Source organism: Callospermophilus lateralis, chromosome 8 (assembly GCF_048772815.1).
Source record: "Callospermophilus lateralis isolate mCalLat2 chromosome 8, mCalLat2.hap1, whole genome shotgun sequence".
Classification (NCBI taxonomy): domain Eukaryota; kingdom Metazoa; phylum Chordata; class Mammalia; order Rodentia; family Sciuridae; genus Callospermophilus; species Callospermophilus lateralis.
In genome coordinates this window covers 51,227,353-51,250,949 of record NC_135312.1, presented here as the reverse complement: position 1 = coordinate 51,250,949, position 23,597 = coordinate 51,227,353, and the positions used below count along the sequence as shown (strand labels likewise).

The window sequence follows — 23,597 nt, the reverse complement described above, 5'->3', positions numbered from 1 at the left end:
GGTCATACAGGTCTTATGGAACATAATAAAGGACTTTAGGTTTTACTCTGAATGAGATAGGAAACCAATTAATTTTAGCAACACAGATTTTAAATGATTTTTACACTGCTGCATGTAGCATAAATTAAGGAGGCATGACTCAAAGCAGGAGAATTCATGGAGAAATTTCAATAATGTAGAATAGAGATTTTGGTTACCTCAATTAGGATGATAGCAATGGTGGCAAAAAAGCAATAATAATGAGATTCAGATAAATCTTTAAAGTAGGGTTAATAGGGCTGGATGTTGACTGTGAAAGAAGACTCCATAATGGTTCTCTCATGCATGCTCTTATATTTTTATTGTATGTGAATATATTAATAGCTAACATAGAGTTGTTTTGAATGTTTTTCAACTTTATATAAATAAGATTATACACTATTTTCTACAAATTTTCTCAAATTTCTTTTTACGTGAATCAAGGTTAATACAGCTAAACCTAGTTGATTCATTTTTACTGTTGAATATTCACTTATTTTATTATGTTATTGAGTGAACATCCACAGTTTATTTATTCACTCAACATTCAATATGTATTAACTTTTTAAATCTTTGCACATTCTAAACAACCCTACAATAAGCATTCTTTACACATGTACATATGAGAAGTTTCATCAAGAATATATAACTAAAAGTGTAATTTCTAGATCTTTAGTTTGGAATATCTTCAACTTAATTAGTTGATAAAGTATTCTTCAAAGTGCTTTAGGCAAAGTTGGTTTGATGCTTTCATATGCCTCTTGGTTTCCCCATCCCATCTTAGTTGCCAATTCCAAATTACTATTAACTCCAGGAACTAATTTAATATTTACACTCAAATATTAAATAAGCACCTTCTTGTGCTTACTTCTATTACAAGTTTCTGTTTTCTTTCAATATTAGCTGTAACTGGGGTTCAGAGTTGCCATTCTCATTAATATTTAAGTTTGAATGAAGCAGTGACACTGAACATATAATTACAACTTTCTTGTCTAGCAACATGAAAGTAAATATTTTTTTAAAAAAACCCTTTCCATATACAATAACTGGAAATGTTAGATAAAGTATTACAATTTTCATTTTAAATGCAAGTTAAGCTCACATGAAGATGAAGAAAATCACTAATATCCCAAAATTTTAAAATGTGAATATTAAGTGATATATACTAGAATATTCATCAGACTTACATTTATATTAAGCAAATAATAACCACAAGAAAGCCAATGTAGCCATACTAATATCAGACTTGAAATTTTAAAATGAAAAAAATTAACTAGGGATAAAGTAAAATGTTTAGACAAAAGAAATAGTTCATAAGGAAGATAAAATTCTTCTAAGCATATAGGCACCTAATAATATGTCCTCAAAATATATTAAACAAGGAGAAGCAAACAAATTCATAGCAGTGGATTTTATGAACATAATTATTAAGTTTAATAGGAAGGAACAGAATGAATCATCCAGACTCACAGACCTATGTAAACAAAGTATCACAGAAGTGCAGACACAAACCTGAAAGAAAATGGTTCATATAAAAAAAATATCTCTAGCTCATACATACATAAGCTTAAAACCTGAATATTAATATCAAAAACTTAAAATTTTAACAAGAAAAATATGGGAGAATAAAAGGATTTTTAAAATAAGACATTTTAGAATTGATTTTCCCTAACAAAGGATACTAAAAAGAAAGTGTAGCCAGGTATGGTGGCTGCACATCTATAATTCCAACAGCTGGGGAGGTTGAGGTAGGAGGATTTCAAGTTCAAAGCTAGCCTCGGCAATTTAGTGAAGCCCTAAATAAAAACTCAGTGAGACCCTGTCTCTAAATAAAATACAAAAAGTGCTGGGAATGTGACTCAGTTGTTAAGCATCCCCGGGTTCAATCCTTGGTACCAAAGAGAGAGAGAGAGAGAGAGAGAGAGGGAAAGGAAGACAGAGAGGGAGAAGAAAACAGAAGAAAGTGTAAAGATACATTATATACAAGGAGAATATGTTTGCAACTGAGGAAGTGGACAAATTATTGGTATCTATACTAATAATTAAATAAATAAGAAAAAGACCAAGAAACAATAGAAAAAATATGAATTTGTGACTCAAGGATGAAGGATCTTTAATGAATGATGAAAATTATAAATAAATATTCAAAAAAGGCTGTTTTGTATCAATTAATTTATTTGATCTTCATTATTACTCTACCAAAGAAGCACTTTGATTACCAGAGGAAACAGGCATGAAGAAATTAAGTAACTTGCTAGTGATTCCAGAGCTAATGGAAATTAGCATTGGGATTTGAATATAGCCAGTTTTGATTCTAGAACCTATGTGATTTACTACTATAAAAGTAAAGCTAAAGAATATCATTTAAACTCATTTAATTGTAAGAATTAAATTATAGCCTGATTATATCAAATATTAGTGAGGCTTTGGAGCAGTGTCTCCCATACACTCTTGTTTGAGGTAGAAATTTTGACAAAGTCAAGTGGAGGTAAAAGTTTATGTGGTAATTAATATGGTAACTAACATAATGTGCAATTTATCTAGGTTTTAGATAATCAGAATCTTTAACAAAGATACCAAGTTTCATTTCTAGGAATGAAGTATCTGTGGCTAATTGAAATGGGCTATAAAATCTTAACATATGACTATAAAAGTTAAAATTTGATGCTGTAACCAGATGAATAGGTCTAAATTCCAAAAAAGTTAAATTAAACTTCTCTGTCACATAATCTTGAAAGTATCCTCTTTGTAAGTTTGTTTAAGCAGATATTTGCTTAAGGAGATGAGGGTTTTTTTCAGATTGCTAAAGTCTAATAATAGCTAACATTACAATGCACTTAGGATATGGTATGTACTTTTCCCCAAACTTTGTGCATAACTGTTTTATGTATGAGAAGTCATAGATACAGAAAGCTTAAGAAACTTAAGTAACTTATCAAAAGTCATACAGTAAAAGGCTATGATATTCCAACTTCAAAGCCTGATATACTGTGGTGGGTATAGTGTACTGTGCATTGAAATTGAATTTGGGGGAACAGAATTTTGATCTATTATTACTTATTCAAATACCATTATATAACTGTTCTAAAGGCAAATTCCTCAAGTGAATTCTTTAAAAAAGTTCAATCGAGAAAAATATATAAGCAGTATAAATATAATAATTATCCATTTAAAAATATCTTTATGGTTTACAGGCCAAATGGTAGTGGTGGTGTGATAGCAGATGTTGTCATGAAATTTCGATGCACTAGAGGTAACAATGGAGGATCAATGAAAGGCAGAGTTCAGGCTATTTTACAACAAATGCAGAATAACTCTGGAAACTTGGAAATAAATCCTTCAACTGGGATAACATGCAAGTACCATTTTTTTGTACACCATTTTATTTCAATATATCTCTGAAGTTTACTAATTCAAATTTAAATCTCTAATTAAAGCAGAGGCTGGCTTTTCTTTCTTTAAAATTATTAACTTTATAAAAACAATATATTAAAAGCTAACTATATATAGTATATACCTTTCTAATATAAACATTCTATTTTTTTTTTACTTTTCAATGTTTTTTTATCTTAAAACATACTATTTTCTTTTTAAATGGAATAATTTCAACATGGGAGATCTCTTTTCTAGTGTTCACATGAGGGCAATATATTTTAATTCGTTCCAACATGCCTTTTTCCATTCTGTTTGAGACTTGTATATAATAAAATGAGGTAAGAAAGCAAATTTGGTATTATATAAATTCACTGTCTTGCTGAAATTACTTAGGTTGATCCTATAAGGCAATGTTTGAACAGCAACTAATTTTAAAGAATCTAAGATTTTCAGTTTCAGTTTTCTACTTCGTAAAATGGAAGTTTGTCCTGATGTTTCAGGGCTACATAAGGAAATTGTGATAATGCTTCTTTTTTTAAAAAAAATGTATTTTTAATCCCAGTGGCTTGGGAGACTAAGGCAGGAGGATCACAAGTTCAAAGCCAAAGTGAGGCACTAAGCAACTCAGTGAGACCCTGTCTCTAAATAAAATACAAAATAGGGCTGGGGATGTGGCTCAGTGGTCAAATGCCTCTGAGTTTAGTCCCTGATTTTAAAAAAATGCATTTTTATTTTTAATTGACAAACAGTAATTACACATACGTACGAGGTACATTGGCATTTTAGTATATACATATAATGTACAATGATTAGATCAGGGTAACTGGCATATCTATCACCTCAGACATGATATTTCTTTGTATTAGGGATATTTAAAATCCCATTAGCTATTTTGAAATATTCAATTGTCAACATAGTTGTCCTACAATGCTATAGAACTTTAGAAATTATTTCTCTTATCCAGCTCCATCCCTGAACCCCATTGTCTATCATTTCTCTCTCTCTCTCTCTCTCTCTCTCTCTCTCTCTCTCTCTCTCTCTCTCTCTCTCTCTCTCTCTCTCTCCCCCCCCCCACATCCTTTCCAGGACCTGGTAATCATTATTCTTTTGAAGTCAACTTTTGAACTTCCACAAATAAGTGAGAATATGCAGTATCTTTCTGTGCCTGACTTAATTTCACTTAAAATAGCCTCCTTTGGTTCTGTCCATACTGCTACAAATGACAGAATTTCATTTTTATGGGTGAATAATATTCTACTGTGTTTATATACCACACTTTTTCACATTCATCTGTTGATATATACCTACATTGATTCCACATCTTTGCTATAGTGAACAGTGCTTCAGTAAACATGATGTACAGATGTCACTTTAACAACTGATTTCATTTTCTTTGGATATATACCCAGTAGTGGAATAGCTGAATCACATAGTAGGTAGTTCTATTTCTAAGATTCTGAGCCATCTCTAGGCTGTCTTTCACAATAGATATATTAATTTATGTAATCATCTGTATGATTTTTGTTCGGATCCATTCTATTCCTTAAGTTTCCTAAAGGCAAGAACTGTTCTGCTTTGTTCACTTTTGCTGTTCTTCTACCACCCAGTATCTAGCATAGAATAGTTATTCAATAAGCAATTGTTGAATGACTGAAAGAAATGAATTACTTAATAAAGGATACCCCACCAACTTTGCCTTTTACTACTAGCTTAAGTAGCCTTGATTTCCTCAAAAGGAACTCAAAATTAAAAGAATTTTCATGGACCTCACACTGGGCTAGTATGCAGCCTGTACTAGCTACAGCAATACTAGTTGTTAAAGTATTAGAATGCTTTCCTGTTTGTTGGTAAACAATTAGACAGTGATTGTTCCCCAGGTTCTCCAAATGTCTCCATTCCCCACTATGGACTTTCTTCTCTTCTGCCTGCAACTAAAGAGTTAACCACATAGGAAAGAATTCAAAGACACAGCTCCAACTCCATTGTCTGTGTTCTGCCTCCTGATGCCCAAGCACCATGGGTTACTTAAGCAACTGAATATTACTTCTGTTCTGACACATGAAGAAATTCTTTCAAAAGCACTTCCCAAGTGTTTGTTCATTGTTTAGCATTATGTTACATAATGTGAGGATACAATGGTTATTTCCACCCCCCAAGACCCCATAATACAGTTGAAGCAAAAGACATCCAAAGCAAGATAGCAGTCAAAATAGCAGACTTGACAATCAAGAGAACATATGACCAAGCACCCAATGACCAAACAACAGTGACTGCTGCCAAAATTCAGGAAACAACAAGACTAGAGTTCTTGGTATTTCTCAGCAAATGATTCATCAAGAAGAGTGGATGGAATTTGGCTTTGAAATATTAAATAGCATTTCCTTAATTTAATCCACACAACATCCATATCCCATAGACACTTATACTATCCCCACTTAGGAAGGATGTATAGGGCTGGGGATGTGGCTCAAGTGGTAGCGCACTCACCTGGCATGCGTGCGGCCCGGGTTCGAACCTCAACACCACATACAAACAAAGATGTTGTGTCCGCCGAAAACTAAAAAAAAACAATAAAATATTTTTAAAAATTCTCTCTCTCTCTCTCTCTCTCTCTCTCTCTCTCTCTCTCTGTCCCTCTCTCACTCTCTCTAAAAAAAAAAAAAGGAAAGGATGTATAATTGCTCAGGGTCATATGTTTAGCATGTGGCAGTCAGGGTTAAAACCTAAGTCACTGTTATTCAAATAATGAAGAATACACAGATTTATTTATTTCCTGCTTCCAAAAAGGATGATGTGGCTCCACTGAAGCTTTCAAAGCAAACATGATACCTAAACCCTGTAACACTTCTAAATGGAAATAACTGCATAACTTAGTTTTAGAGAACATGAAAATCCAGTTTTAGAACTTTGAAAGTATAGGGGGATTTGATCCAACATACATTTTTAGAAACGGTCAATCTGGACAGGTGGATAAATTGAAAAAGCACAAAAGTGGTAGTGGAGAATTGCAGTTTGAAGGTTATTATTACTAGTATCAAATGATGAAAGCATGAACAAAAGTAGTACCAAAAAGATAGGAAAGATACTCAGAAGTCTAAGGCAGGAAAATCACAAGTTGGTCAACCTGAGCAACTTAGCCCTATCTCAAAATATTAAATAAAAACTTGGGATGTATCTCAGTGCCCCTAGGTTCAATCTCTAATACCATCAAAAATTTTTTAAAAGAAGAGGTGATAAGGATACTCAGGATAATTCAAATGGCAGTTATTAGAAGGTGCAGAACATGGAAACCAATAAAATGTGAGTATGATGAGAAAGTGAGAATTTGAGATATTTTCTAGCTGCCAGTGGAAGTGGTGTCATTTACTAAAGGAGCAAATGTAACATAAGAAGCAAATTTTGGATAAAATTTGGTCACATTAAGTTTGATATGACCACTGGACAAGTAGGGGAAACTGTCCTGTAGTTTATGTAGGGACCTTCACTAGCTGATATCATTATAGTTTTCTTTCCCAGCTCAACACCATCCCCCTGCATGCAACACATGTAATAATTCTGCTGACTTTATTACACCACAAACATCCTACACCTCCATGCAATTATGCCCACTATGTCTTCCATGTGGAGTATCTTCTCCCACTTATCTACTTGACAAATCCCTTCTAGGTTTTCAAAATACTGTACAAATGTTATTTCCTCCAACTCAAATGTCATTTCCTCCTCCGTGACTACTTATGTGTTTATTTGGTAACATTAGTTAATCTCTATTTTCTCATTTTCCTTTGGTTTTGAATTCATTTGAATAATTATTTGATTAATTTCTGTATGTAAATAACATGTGAGCAGACCCCTGTAATTTGTTCACTGTTTAATCTGCAGCACTTAGAATAGTATCAGTAGAGCAATATATGTCTATACCAATACGTCCTTATAAGAATATTTGAATAAATGAACTTCTACTACAACATTTGTTATATTATATTCCAATGACTAAGTTATGTTCTGATTTTCCAGTTAAAATGAGTGACTTGAGAGCAAGAAAATATGAAGTATTTGATGAAACATTTTAGCACAAACGTTAGTGTGCTTAATAAATTCAGGAAAGTTGTAAAAACAGAGACTTCTAGGACCCATGACTCAGAGATTCTTTCAGCTGATGAGGATGGAGCCTAAGAATCAGGATTTCAGAAAATCTTCCCAGTGGTTCTGATTCTTTTTGTCTGTATAAACACTTTAAGAAATTAAGATGGGAATTATTTTTATCTTGTATTTTGTTGATCTTAGTCTCATTCTTTTTTTTTAAACACTAGCAATTACTGACCACGATACAGAAAATTTTTTCACTCAAGGTAAGCTTTGAAATTCTTTTATAAATATGTTTTGCTAAAATATAAGGAGTAAAAGTGCAAGTCTGTTATGCTGTTTGCCAAGATGGTATCTATACAGGTAGTACCTTTATTTTGAATTCATTCCATGGGTTTTTGTTGAAACAAGACACTGCTGATCCAACTGACCCATGGAGTGATGTTTGAGCTATTTCTCCTTTTAGAAAAAAAATTAATGAAGTAGCAGGGAGTACCACCACTCAGTACTCAGGTTGACCTTATGAAAATTTTCTTGGCAGTTTTAGGAAGCTTTTACTACCCAATTCTTTGGTGGCATTTCTGCAAACTTGCAAATTATGTTTGATGACATCATTTATGTAGCTTTTCCTAACTACCAGATAGCTTGCTCTGTTGTGGATTCAGGTCAATCATAGCCATAATAGAAAAAATTATGAAAAATCTTGTCAGTTTTGGGTCCTTAACCTTCTGAAGGGAAAGTCATATGTTCCAACACCATCCTCCATACTTTCAAGCTAGGATAGCAGAGATATAATCCCTAGAAAAATACTATTTATTTCTCTTGCTTACATAATGTAGCTAGAAATTAGTTAAATGTACCTGGATCACTGGCCTTTCTCAGATATTTAACGAATTTTATAAAGTGATACCACCTCTCTGGGTATTTTTAAACTTCACTATAGTTCTTGATTATTCTGAATAAAAATGTATCTTCATAATTCACTAGGGAATTTATTAGAAGGATGCAGCACAGGAACCTAAGTTCCATACATATTCTTAATGAAAATCTAGTCCTCTATTTGGGAAATTTTCAAGAAAAAAATACCTATTCAAGCAGGGCACTACTTAACAGCCAGTCTAGCAATATAGAAATAGGTGGCGGTTTACCTCTAATTGCTTGGTAATAGATTAATAAGAGAAAACAAAGCACAGAAATTGAGAGGAATTATGTGAATAGCCTACCTCAGCCCATTTCAGCTCTGGCAATGAGAGCATTTGCGGGCTTTTTAAGACATTTAAATAAACCTGTATGCTACATACTAGAAATGTTCACTCACCCTAAGGCCTATTCTGTGGCCCTACAGCATGTGCCCTTTCAATGGTACATCCAGTTATACAATCCGGTCTGGAGATGTATTGCAGCCTCCAATGATAAAACTGTAATACCACTCAGAAAGCTGTTTGATGAGTCAGTTTTCTTCCAACTTAAATGTGTATCTCTCATCAATATGTACCTTCTGAATTGTTCCCTGATGTGGGTCTGGAAGTCAGTATTTCTAACAAGTTCCTAGGGGATATTCATGCTACAGGTCTGAAAACCACACTATGCATAGCAATTTATGAAGAAGAAGGGAATTTCCCAGGAGTTTTATCCTGAGCTGTCATATCCGTCACTGACCAATCCTAACCCTTACCATTCATGAAGCATTCTAGACAATTTTGAAGTTGCTCCAGAATTGAAACCCAATGTCTAGAAATGTTCTCTAGAATGTAATCAATAGGCAAGACTAGTCATACATGTACTCTAAAGATAATAGCATGTTGATCCTGCTTTTTGAAAATCTAGCATATCCTAGGGAGAAATCCATAAAAGACAAAGTCATAAGTAATGGAAAAGCTCTGCAGCAAAATCCCAAATGTAAATGAATCATGTTCTTCCCAGCTCATTAACAATCTTTGTTCTTAGAATGTGGGGCCCGGCCTGACCTAATAACACTGTCTGAAGAGAGAATCATTGGAGGTACACTAGCTGAGGAAGGTGACTGGCCATGGCAAGTCAGTCTTGAACTCAATAATGTCCACCACTGTGGAGGCACCCTGATCAGTAACACATGGATCCTGTCGGCAGCTCACTGCTTCAGAAGGTAAGGGCACCTCTATCAACCCCTCTGGGAACAATTAAGGTAGACAGTTGCATGAAGACTCCACCCATTACCCTCAGGACCAATCATGATTGAATAAAGCCAGAACAAAAAATGTAAAGAATATTAGTGAGTTTTTCTTCCTATTCATTAAAGCCAAAATACTTTTTTCTTATTTAGCTTACTAGTTTACTCTAATTCTCAGTTTCAAATAATAGTGTACCCATCATTGAAAAGAACAAAGATTTATATATCAAAATGTTTAATTTAAATCCTAGCTATGAAAACTTAGAAAATTTACTAAACAACCCTATGTATCACATTTTTTTAATTATGGACAATAGTATTATGTATATCTTAGTGTTGTTGGTAGGATTAAATATGTTACTATAACTATCTATTAAATATTTGAGGAGAAAGATTTGTACTTTACATCATGGAAGCTGATCAGTATACTGAGGGTAGACCTAGAGACTGCTAGGTGCCATTAATTTGTTCATCAAAATATATGGATATTTATGACAAGCCTAATATTATATGTTATATATGCACAAGTATAAATGAAATACTACCCTTCCCTCCATGGAACTTCATTCTAATGTTTGAAGGAGAATACATACACACAAAAAATTATTATCATTTATAAATAAGTATAAGTAGTATAAGTAAAATAAATTTAAGACACCTTACAAGAATTCTTAATTGAGGTGACTAAAGACTATTTATAACTTATACTAAGGCAATGAGCTTCCAATGGAAAATAAGTTGTATAAAATTATCCTGTTGGTATTAAAAAGGTTACACTGCTAATACTTAAAGATTTTAGACTTTGGCATTACAAAAACTTGCTAGTTTCAGGCCTACTGTATCACCAAGATATCCTAAATCATAACATTTAAATACAGAAAGATCACCAGAAAGTGATGGTGAACTCAAGTGTGCCCCTGACCATATCTATTATCTTACCAGCTTTTTTCAATGACTTGTCACTGTCTCAAATCCACATATTTACTACATAGCCAAAGCCTTCAATGTCAAATTAATCCAAAATTATTTCTTAAAGTATGTGTTTTCAGCCTCAGTATAACAGCCATTTTTCATCTCTTCTGGACTTGGTCTGTGTTTTCCCACCTATGACCACTGCTCACCCTGCTGTTTGTTTCCTGAAATATTAAAGCCTTTTAAAATCTCTATTTCATCCTATTTGAATTCTGTGAGATTTTCACAATTACTAAGAAGCATTATTCAGATTTGAGGGCACTATCTTTTAATACAGCACCTTTTTTTCAAAAGTGTTTATTAAACCAAGATGGAATAAAAGAGACATTGATCAAATAGTTCCTAGATGGTGGCTGTTGGCAAATTCAAAATCTAAATATTTGAAGCACTCACAATTTCCTTATTCAAATAGCATGGTTTCCCAATTTTTCAGCTACTCTAATCCTCAACAATGGACTGCTACCTTTGGTATTTCTACAACATCTCCTATACTGAGAGTAAGAGTAAGAACTATTTTACTCCATAATAACTATAAAACCGCAACTCATGAAAATGATATTGCAGCAGTGCAACTTGAAAGAGCTATCACCTTTACCAGAAATATACATAGAGTTTGTCTCCCAGAGGCTACCCATAACATTATACCTGGTTCTACTGCCTATGTAACAGGATGGGGATCGATAACTTATGGCGGTAAGTGTTTCAGGAAAAATAATACAATTGAACAACAAAATCTCTTGTCATTTGCTGTTATGTAACTTTTTAAAAGTTAGGGAAATGTTGAGTACAGATTCTCCCAACAGAACCATTGTGTATTCTAGTCATCTTAAACTCTGGCTAGCTTAGTTTCCTCAGTAAAGCATAGAAAAGCTATACCCATAGAAATTATGCAGAATTCTCAAACATAGTGGTAAGGAAATGTAAAAGAAAGTGATAAAGAAACATTAGTTCTTAAACAATCCAGAGATTCTGTGGAACTCCAATGGCTTTTCTATAACAAAATAAAAGGACTGGAATAGATATTGTATAAAGACTTTAATAACCCTTAAATTATCAACTGCCCTTTAAGGTATTCTGGGATGATATGAATTATGCTACATGGTAAGAAACTCCATGTATGCGTAAATATTGCTCATACATGATTGTCAAATAAATAAGGTATAAATTAAAACGAGGACAGAGTTAAAGAGAAAATAGAACATAGGATAAAAATAAAGAGTTATCAGCCAGGGAATGGAAGGGTAGCATCAATAGTTTTTCCCTGGGCTTTTATCCAATTGTAGATTGTATCACCAAGTTATAATAAAAAGTCAGTCATCCCAGAAAATATTTCAATGTGTTCTTTTAGCCCAAAGTAATTTGTACTAACAGGTAAAATTTGTCCAGTAATGGAAAACTATAACTAAGCTATTCTGAGGGAGCATCGGTATATAATGGATTACTTCTTTAGGCTTAAGACCACACTGATTTCTCTTTTGATGTTAGATTAGAGGTTACTCACTTTTCATGTAATTTTCCAAAGTCCATCAGTGGATAATTTAAGTGCAATCAATTTTAAGATAGTAAATGTATTTGTTTTCTAAATGACTAAGGGACACTCAATCACAAAACTAATGCAAAGAAAAGAAAAGAAAAAATTATCTGGCTAAAGGGGTTATTCTTCCCTATGAAAACCTTTGCTGGAAAGAAACTCCTATACATGAGCTTAGATGCCTTTCTTGCTAAACAGGGAATAATGTTTGGAGTGCATTTGTTCTTTCTCTTAATAATAAGAGAAGAGTAATGACTCTTAGTAATAAGAGTTATTAATTTTTTACACTTTATTAATTAGTAATAAGAGTTATTAATTTATATATCTAATGAGTCATTTTATTTCTTCTTTTCTACTAAATAGGCAGCACAGTCACAGATCTACGACAAGGACAAGTCACAATAATAAATAGCAATGTATGTAATGCATCAACTAATTACAATGGCGCTGTCTTATCTGGAATGCTGTGTGCTGGAGTACCTGCAGGTGGAGTGGATGCATGCCAGGTAAGTTCAAGATAATCTTATCAACCATCATCCAAAAAGCTTATAAGTATTCACTAGCATGCCATTCTGCTATGGGCATAAAGGTAACAGTTCTAATATACATCCCTGTCTAAAAATTTATTTAATTTTAGGGATAAAATTATCTTATGAAGTTTATTTATCATAAAATATTAACTTTTAATTTTTAACTACTATGAAAAGTTAAGTAAAACACTATTGTTCACAGGGAGGCTGAGACAGGAGGACTGAAAGTTCAAGGCAAGCCTCAGCAATTTAGCAAGGCCCTAAGCAACTTACTGAAACCCTGTCTCAAATAAAAAACAAAAAGAGCTGGGTATGTAGCTCAGTAGTAAAGTGCTCCTGGGTTAAATTTCCAGTACTAAAAAAAAAAAAAAGCCAACACTATTACACAGTATGGTGAATACAGTTAATAACAGAGGATTATACTCTTCAAACTTGCTAAAAGGGTAATTCCAGATGTTCTCACCAGATAAAAATGTTAGGTATTTGAGGTAATTAAGATGATACCAAAGCTTGACATAATTATTTCACATTATATTCATAAGTCATAGCATAATTTTCTACCCCATAAGTGAATATAATTATTATCAATTTAAAGGTCCATAGAGAACAAATTAAAATTTAAAATATGAATAATGCTTGAAGCTAAAAAATTATACAAAATTCTAATCATTTGAGTCACAAGAATTCTCACAATTGTGTGGTGGCACAAGTATAAAAGAACTAACTATTTGGATCTAGACTGTAATTTTTTAACCAAATATGTAAAAGCAAACAATAAATGTTAAATTCTCATCTTAAAATAATTAGAATAAAATTTTAATTAAATTAATTAAACTTAATTTATGTGATTATATCTTATAATACATTTTATTCCTCTGTCTGAAATTCAATTCCATGTAGTCACAGAAATAATTAGTGTCAGAAAATAAATATTCTTTAAAATATTCTATTTTATTGAAGAATCTGCTGTTGTTTTCCAGGATGAGCCACATAGACAAAGATAAGTTTTAACCTTTAAATAAAATGTTTCATATTTATCACTTTCTAGCATTCACAGTCTTAAAAAAGTAAATAAGAAATAGTACTTAAGTTTATGCAAAGACCCCAATCCATAAATACTTTTCTCAAAATGAAACGTTTTGATCAACTACAAGTTAGTGCAGATGGACAAGATTTCTCAGTTTTCAAGATGTCACTAATTACCCACACAGTCCTTTATTACCTTTAAGTGGAGATGTCTCTGTTGTAGGGAACATTTCTTGATCAACTTCCTCTTTCTCTTTACTGCTAGCCCTATAACAAAAATTTCTCAAGTTTCATGATAGCTTTCCAAATAACACACCTCCCCACTGACAATCCCAGAGCATTGTTTCAAACTCACTTAGGGACATATGAGAGATTGAAAAAAGTATTACTCAGGCTTCATTTAGTCTTGCTGCCCACCCCCACCTTTTTTTGATTGCTTTTATTTTTTAAATACATGACAGTAGAATGCATCACAATTCTATTACACATATAGATCACAATTTTTCATATCTCTGTATATAAAGTATGTTCACACCAACTCATGTCTTGATACATGTACTTTGGATAATGATGTCTATCACATTCCACCATCATTGCTAACCCCCTGCCCCCTCCCTACCTCACACCCCTCTACCCTCTATCTAGACCCTCTATCTAGAGTTCGTCTATTCCTCCCATGCTCCCTCTCTCCCTACCCCACTATGATCAGTCACCTTATGTCAGAGAAAACATTCGCCATTTGTTTTGGGGGGATTGGCTAACTTCACTAAGCATTATCTTCTGCAACTGCATCCATTTACTTGCAAATGCCATGATTTTATTCTCTTTTATGGCTGAGTAAAATTCCGTTGTGTATATATGCCACATTTTTTTTTTATCCATTCATCTACTGAAGGGCATCTAGGTTGGTTCCACAGTTTAGCTATTGTGAATTGTGCTGCTATAAACATTGATGTGGCTGTGTCCCTGTAGTATGCTGATTTTAAGTCTTTGGGGTATAGACAAAGGAGAGGGATAGCTGGGTCAATTCTGTTTTCCAAGGAATCTCCATACTACTTTCCACATTGGCTGCACCAATTTGCAGTCCCACCAGCAATGTATGAGTGTGCCTTTTCCCCCAACTTCCCACCAAAACTTATTGTTGTTTGTCTTCAAAATGGCTGCCATTCTAACTGGAGTGAGATGGTATCTTAGAGTGGTTTTGATTTGCATTTCTCTAATTGCTAGAGATGATGAACATTTTTTCATATATTTGTTCATTGATTAAATATTCTCTTCTGAGAAGTATCTGTTCATGTCCTTGGCCCATTTATTGATTGGGTTATTTGGGGTTTTTTGGTGTTAAGCTTTTTGAGTTCTTTATATACCCTAGAGATTAGTGCTCTATCTGATGTGTGAGGGGTAAAAATTTGTTCCCAAGATGTAGTCTCTCTATTCACCTCACAGATTATTCCTTTTGCTGAGAAGAAACTTTAATTTGAGTCCATCCCATTTATTGATTCTTGGTTTTAATTCTTGCACCACAGGAGTCTTATTAAGGAAGTTGGGGCCTAATCCCACATGATGAAGATTAGGGCCTACTTTTTCTTCTATTAGAAGGAGAATCTCTGGTTTAATTCCTAGGTCTTTGATCCACTTTGAGTTGAGTTTTGTGCATGGTGAGAGATAGGGGTTTAATTTCATTTTGTTGTATATGGATTTCCAGTTTTCCCAGTACCATTTGTTGAAGATGCTATCTTTTCTCCAGTGCATGTTTTTGGCACCTTTTTCTAATATAAGATAATTGTAATTTTGTGGGTTAGTCTCTGTGTCCTCTATTCTGTACCATTGGTCTATCAGTCTGTTTTGGTGCCAATACCATGTTTTTTATTACTATTCCTCTGAAGTATAGTTTAAGGTCTGGTATACTGATGTCACCTGATTCACTCTTCCTGCTAAGGATTGCTTTAGCTATTCTAAGTCTTTAATTTTTCCAGATGAATTTCATGATTACTTTTTCTATTTCTATGAGGAATGCCATTGGGATTTTGTTTGAAATTGCATTAAATCTGTATAGTGATTTTGGAAGTATGGTCATTTTGATAATATTAATTCTGCCTATCCAAGAGCAAGGTAGATCTTTCCATCTTCTAAGGTCTTCTTTGATTTCTTTTTTAGGGTTCTGTAGTTTTCATTGTATAGATCTTTCACCTCTTTTGTTAAGTTGATTCCCAAGTATTTTATTTTATTTTTTGAAGCTATTGTAAATGGTATAGTTTTCCTCATTTCCCTCTCAGAGGATTTGTCACTCATATACAGAAATGCCTTTGATTTATGGGTGTTGATTTTGTAACCTGCTACTTTGCTGAATTCATTTACTAGTTCTAGAAGTTTTCTGGTGGAGCTTTTTAGGTCTTCTAGGTATAGAATCATATCATCAGCAAATAGGGCTATTTTAAGTTCTTCTTTTCCTATTTGTATTCCTTTAATTTCTTTGGTCTGTCTAATTACTCTGGCCAGTATTTCAAGGACTATGTTAAATAGAAGTGGTGAAAGAGGGCATCCCTGCCTTGTTTCAGTTGCTGCCACTTTTATTCTGTGTACATAAATTCTGCTCTTTCTTTGAGCCCAGTTCAAGTCATAACTTGTTATGAAAATTCCCCATGTGTTATACTCCAGGCCTCACTAATTTTCAGCTGAAATATTATAATGCATAGAGTCTGCCTCAAAAAAATCATAGCACTTTACATAAGAGTTTATGAGATCCTTTTTGTTTCTTTCATTATATAATTAATTCATGCAATCTTTAATTCAAAGACACTGAATGTATTACTTTCCATGCACCATTCACTGTGCTAGTAATGCTTCCCTGCACTCAGTCTAGAAGAAAGGACACAAGCTAAAATATCTATGAACAGTGAAGCTGGCTACCTATAAGAAGAATTGCATGTCCCTTTTAGTTTGGCATTTGCTTGTCCACTATTTTTTTAAATATATTTATTTATTTTTTTAGTTGTAGTTACCAATACCTTCATTTTGTTTATTTATTTTTATGTGGTGCTGAGGATCGAACCAAGGGCCTCACACGTACTAGGTGAGCGCTCTACTGCTGAGCCACAACTCCAGCCCCTGCTTGTCCACTCTTTTTTTTATTATTATTATTAGTTGCTCAAAACATTACAATGATCTTGACATATCATACATTTGATTCAAATGGGGTACATAATCTTATTTTTCCACATGTACAGATTGCAGGATCACATTGGTTATATACATAGGACCATACTAGTGTTTATACATAGGACCATACCAGTGTCTATTGTATTGTGCTGCCCTTCTTATCCCCCTTCCCCTCCACTCCCCTCCCATCACCTCTTTCTACCCAGTCTACTGTGACACGTTTCTCTCTCTTTTATCTTCCCCCTCACACCATCTTATATGTAATGTTGCATAACCATGAGAGTCTCCTACCATCTTCCATGCAATTTCCTTTCTCTCTCCCATTCCCACACACCTCTCATCCCTATTTAATGGTAATCTTCTTCTCATGCTCTTCCTCCCTGCTCTGTTTTGAGTCACCCCCCTTATATCAAAGAAGACATTCTGCATTTGTTTTTTAGGGATTGGCTAGCTTCACTTAGCATAATCTGCTCTAATACCATCTATTTCCCTGCAAATGCTATGATTTTGTTATTTTTTAGTGCTGAGTAATATTCCATTGTGTATAAATGCCACATTTTTTTTTTATCCATTCATCTATTGAAGGGCATCTGGGTTGGTTCCACAGTCTAGCTATTGTGAATTGTGCTGCTATGAACATTGATGTAGCTGTGTCCCTGTTGTATGCTCTTTTTTAGGTCTTTTGGGTATAGTCTGAGAAGGGGAATAGCTGGGTCAAATGATGATTCCATTCCCAGCTTTCCAAGGAATCTCCATACCGCTTTCCAAATTGGCTGTACCAATTTGCAGTCCCACCAGCAATGTACAAGTGTACCCTTTTCCCCACATCCTTGCCAGCACTTGTTATTGTTTGACTTCATAATGGCTGCCATTCTTACTGGAGTGAGATGGTATCTTAGAGTGGTTTTAATTTGCATTTCTCTGATTTCTAGAGATGGTGAGCATTTTTTCATGTATTTGTTGATTGATTGTATATTCTCCTCTGAGAAGTGTCTGTTCAGATCCTTGGCCCATTTGTTAATTGGGTTATTTGTTTTCTTGTTGTTTGATTTTTTGAGTTCTTTGTATACTCTGGAGATTAGAGCTCTATCTGAAGTGTGAGGGGTAAATATTTGTTCCCAGGATGTAGGCTCCCTATTTACCTCTCTTTTTGTTTCTCTTGCTGAGAAAAAAAAAAACTTTTTAGTTTGAATATGTTGATTTTAACTCTTGTGCTATAGGTGTCCTATTAAGGAATTTGGAGTCCGACCCCACGAGATGGAGATTAGGGCCAACTTTTTCTTCTATTAGATGCAGAGTTTCTGGTTTGATTCCTACTCCTTGATCCATTTTGAGTTAACTTGTGTGCAAGATGAGAGAGAGGGATTCAACTTCATTTTGTTGCATATGGATTTCCAGTTCTCCCAGCACCATTTGTTGAAGATGCTATCCTTTCTCCATTGCATGCTTTTGGCACCTTTGTCTAATATAAGGTAGTTGTAATTTTGTGGATTGTTCTCTGTGTCCTCTATTCTGTACCATTGGTCCACCTGCCTGTTTTGGTACCAGTACCATGCTGTTTTTGTTACTATTGCTCTGTAGTATAGTTTAAAATGTGGTATCACTATACTGCCAGTTTCTCTCTTCCTGTTTAGAATTGCTTTTGCTATTCTGGGTCTTTTATTTTTCCAAATGAATTTCATGATTGCTTTTTCTATTTCTGCGAGGAATGCCGTTGGGATTGGCATTGCATTAAACCTATAGAGTACTTTTGGTAATGTCGCCATTTTAATAATATTAGTTCTGCCTATCCATGAAAAAGGTATATCTTTCCACCTTCTAAGGTCATCTTCTATTTCTCTCTTTAGGGTTCTGTAGTTTTCGTTGTATCGTTTTTTCACCTCTTTTGTTAGGTTGATTCCCAAGTATTTTTTTTTTGAGGATATTGTGAATGGGGTGGTTGTTCTCATTACCATTTCAGAGGATTTGTCACTGATATACAGGAATGCCTTTGATTTATGTGTGTTGATTTTATAACCTGCCACTTTTCTGAATTCATTTACTAGCTTTAGAAGTTTCTTGGTAGAACTTTTTGTGTCTGCTAGGTATAGGATCATGTCATCCGCAGATAGTGTGCTTGTCCACTCTTGATAAGGCAATATACAGAAAACTTTATCATTTTATATGAATATGCAAAAATGAAAACCTCTATTTTGTATAACATGAACTAATAGAAAGAATGGTAGGAAGGAAGGACAGATAGCTGCAAAAATGCAGTAATAGGAAATACTGGGAATTGGTTAACCAGAGCATGCATACATCATCCAAAAGAGGGAGGTACTAACCAGCACCATGCAGTATTTGCCACACAAATTGGTGATACACACACTGACACTTCTACCCATCCATACCAGTAATTCAACAGGTATCGAAGAGCCAACTACACAGAGCAGTCAAATGAATAGCTAATTTTTCTAGATGCATACTTGGTAATAATGACTGATTTTTATTAGTACTGACTACATGTCAGGCTATACTTGAAGTGCTTTATGTTTTAAATGCAAAATTATTTACTGATAAGAAAATTGATGTACAGAGTATTGTTAAATAATTACTAAAGTTCACATAGCTGGTAAGTAGACAATTCAAACACAGGTTACCTAGCTCCAGAGTCTACAGAATTAATCCTGTATGTAAGATGTGATAAATTTTTCTCCCAAACCAGATTATTGCATAAATATTTGCTAGTTGATTGGTTATTATAATTGACTAGTAAATATCTCTTAAGGAGTGTTTATCTATTGCCATGCAAATTTCTTTTCAATTATTCACCAAAAGAATATGATAATATACTATGCATCACATCATACAGGGTGCTATGGATAGTTAAATAAATGAGACTTCTACAAACTCATTAATTTAACAAATATTGCCTTAGAATTTTATGGGCTATAACCTTAGGTTGCAGCAGTGTCCAAAATAGGTTTGCTCTCTAATGTGTGGAAAACACATTAGAGCTGGGAAAATAGACACTGCTAAGTATCATAAATGCAATGAGTGTTACAGAGAGGTACAACTACTACAAGGGAGCTGACCAGTGGGAATAAATTCAAACAGGCACACAAATGAGCTTTTCTAAAATAACGCAGAAACAGTGACAAGATATACACACAGTGAGAAACTAATTATGCTCAAAGCTGAAAGTGGGGAGAGTCAGGATGAAAGGAGCAAGTCAGAGTAGTATTACTGGAGGATGTTAGCCTGACGTGAGTAGGAAACAACCAAGCACTACCTGAGGGAGGTCTGGAAAATGTGCTTATTATGTTCTTTTCAGACTTGTTAAAGGGATAATTTATATACTTAAAGGATTTCAGTAATTTTTGTATGACTTGGAACATTTCAAAAGTAAATAGACTTTATTTATATAAGAGATATTACTTCCTCTTCTGCCATAGAAATAAACTAAAGTTTTAGGGTTTTTCTTACTTAAGTAATTAATAATTTTGTTTCCTACAGGGGGATTCTGGTGGCCCACTGGTACAAGAAGACTCACGGCGGCTTTGGTTCCTTGTGGGGATAGTGAGCTGGGGATATCAGTGTGGTCTGCCAGACAAACCAGGAGTTTACACTCAAGTGACAGCCTACCGTGACTGGATTAAAGAACAAACTGGAGTCTAGTGCAATAAATGCATCTCTGTTGCAAAGTCTAAATGGAGGTGTGCCTGTCTAAAATTCCAAAACTTTACTTTTCAGCTGAAAAAGAAACTACAAGTGTCCTATTTTAATATCCTGTTGCATAAATATGATTTAACAAACACTATTTAATCTTTCTTTATTACTATGAATTTTATATTTTTCCCAGAAAACTATATGGATGTTGCATAGTACTATGATTGTGTACAAAAGAAACACTGAATGATTAGAGTTAACAGTTTTATTATAGTTGTTATAAGTGCTAGGAGTGAGAAAAACAGGTAACTAAGATTGTATACTAAAGGAACGTGGAAAAGTCTGAAGGGTCAGAAGGTGTTCTCTGAGGAAGTCTCATTGAAACTGATAAGTGAGAAATATGTAAAAAAATGCAAAGAAAGAAGTGGAAGAATATTATTCAAGATAGAAAGAACATTGTGAGCCAAGAAAATAGTATTTATCTAAAATTTATGGTTATCAATATTTTATAGGATATGAGCACTAAAATTTTAAATGTGAAGGCCTATAGTAATCTTAATTATGCTGTAAGATCATGCTGCCACAGGAAATCTGTAATGACCAAAAGATTTATAAATAGTTTTGATAATGACTTTTATTAAAATATCTTATACCTAAAAGGGAAACTATATTTCCTATAGAGAAACTGATGAAATGCACCTACACAATATTTCAGGCACCTTTACAACTCCATAATGCTTCTTTAACAACTTAGCAATAGTAACTTTAAGAACTAGAGATTCGATTGTTAGGAAGGATTTCCCACTACAACTTCCCACCACTGACAGTTATATTTGAGAGCAAAAGGATGCTCAATAGCCAAATTTAAGAAAGAAATTGAAAGTTAAATAGAAAAATGGGGGGAAAGTTGGTTTACAAAGAGAAAATTTAAATAACTTAGTAACAATGAAACTATCTTGGAAAGAAAAGGTCTTTCTCCCTCTCTGTCTCTGTCTTTGTCCATGTCTGCCTCTCTCTCTCCCTTTCTCTCTCTCTCTCTCTCTCTCTCTCTCTCTCTCTCTCTCTCTCACACACACACACACTCACACACACACACACACACACACACACACAAAATCACCACCACCACTATAAATTAAATAAAATGCATTAAAATTTAATGGCACAGCAATCTACATAATCTGAATCATAAATGTTACTGAGTTTTTAATGGGCTCCTAGTACAGCTGAAGCTTGTTTATGCATGATCATCCAAGCGTCAGAGCATTCTCCCAGAATTAACTACCTATATCTGAGAATCAGACCAATTCTAGGAATTGTAATGAAACTTTTTTGCATTTCTTGATATAATATTGCGATGAGACCTACATTAAAGCAATTTACTTTTAAAGAAAAGGAGTTGAAATGTAACCAACTCTTGGTGAAATGTACAAATAAATCTTTCTTTGGTATACTTTATTTCAAATAAACTCTTTTACAATCTTTTATTGCCTAATTATTTATGGAATTTATGATTACTGAAAGACAATTCAAAACTATTTAATTGTTCCTCCAATGAGAAAACTGCAAACCAGACTACAAAGGCTTAGTACTTTCTGCCGCTTTATAATCAAGCTCTGTAACTGAGGTAAGTGCCAAGCCTGACACTCCCTGGCTGCACCCTTGTGAGGACAACATTAAACTGGCAATTCAGAGCAAGCTTCAAGGGGAGGGTGTCTTTGTGCATGGGCGTGTTTGTGTGTGTGTGTATGTGCACGTGCCCTCACATAATCAAAGACATGTTTACTTCTACAAATTTAAAGCTATTTAAAAGTATTCACTTAGAAAAAATAGAGCAAATTCAATTATTTATTAAAAATAATTAAAAAGTCATTAGCATATATATATATACATGTATATGTACATATGTGTACATATGTTTACATATATGTATAATTATGAGGGATATTTGAAAACCAGAGAAACACTATTTTAAAAGCCTCTTTCTTTTTTAATGTACTGATGAGGTTCTACTTTCCTCACACCTAAGTGACTTCAAGAAGTCAGTTTTAAATATTTGTGGAAAAATGGCAGCTCAAATTTTTTTTAGCCCTTAAAAAATCATTTCTGAAAACTCACAAAAACTTTCTAGGAGAAAGACTTACTAATACCAAGAATAATCCATTCATCATACAGAAAATACAGATATTAACTAATTTTTAAAATGGCAAATAAAGTGAATATTTAATATTTAAACTGGGGTTAAAATAATGAATAGAACTAATGAAAAAAGAACTATCCAAGAAAGCTTAGAGCAAGCAATTGACTATGTAATGTACTAAATGGAAGTTTTGTTTTGTTTTGTTTTGTTTTGGTGTTGAGTGGTTTTTACTTTAAGGAATATATTAAAATTACAGTTAAAAAATAATACCTACAATATTTGCTGAACATTCAAGAGGATAAAGAAAACAATTGAATGTTGAGACAGGAAAACATTTCATCATTTTCACATAGGAAATAAATGACTTTACATTTATCATTAAACAACGAGCAATACTAACACTGAGTATCATGGTGTCTTAATGGCATGCAATAATAGAATGAAAGAGCTGAAGAAAACTCTGCACTATTTTCTAAGTGGAGGTCTTAATTACAGTGTATAAATTATTCATTTAAGAAATGTTTTGAGCTCTACTATGTTCTAGGCTCTCTATTAGGCCACAAGGAAACAAAAATAAGACATATTTCTTGCCCTTAAGATATTCAGAGAACAGTGATGTAGATAAATATATTATGCGATGTGTAAGATAATAAAAAAAGTGATAAAGAGTTCTACATTTATTTAAGGATACAAAATATGGAGGAAGATCCTAAAAGTCTAATAGAAAATATATTTATTTTATAATAAAATCAAAAGTGGATCTTCCAGAGCATCAGTTTGCCATCAACCATGACAATTACCCTCTATTAGCAAAAAAAAAAAAAAAAGGAGCTAAGAACTTCTCAGACTATGATTTTAACTCTTACACAGGCTCCGACTTTCACTATTCACTTCCTTTTTTTCAATTTCCTTAATATGAAATGATTTAGAGATTCAAAATAGATTTATTTCTTTACAGCTTTTACA

General features: G+C 33.6%; 1 protein-coding gene across 1 annotated transcript in view; it reads left to right on the top strand.

The window, feature by feature from the left end:
- The window catches only part of LOC143405650 (transmembrane protease serine 11D-like), a gene marked incomplete at its 5' end in the record, with an annotated part of 32,821 nt that extends 12,321 nt beyond the window's left edge, over window positions 1–20,500 (top strand). Inside the window, 6 exons of the mRNA XM_076864024.1 lie at window positions 3,213–3,373; window positions 7,704–7,742; window positions 9,424–9,601; window positions 11,031–11,294; window positions 12,496–12,634; window positions 20,339–20,500. Coding sequence (XP_076720139.1) covers window positions 3,213–3,373; window positions 7,704–7,742; window positions 9,424–9,601; window positions 11,031–11,294; window positions 12,496–12,634; window positions 20,339–20,500 — 943 coding nt within the window. The remainder of the gene's footprint in view (window positions 1–3,212; window positions 3,374–7,703; window positions 7,743–9,423; window positions 9,602–11,030; window positions 11,295–12,495; window positions 12,635–20,338) is intronic.
- Window positions 20,501–23,597: the final 3,097 nt, after the last annotated feature.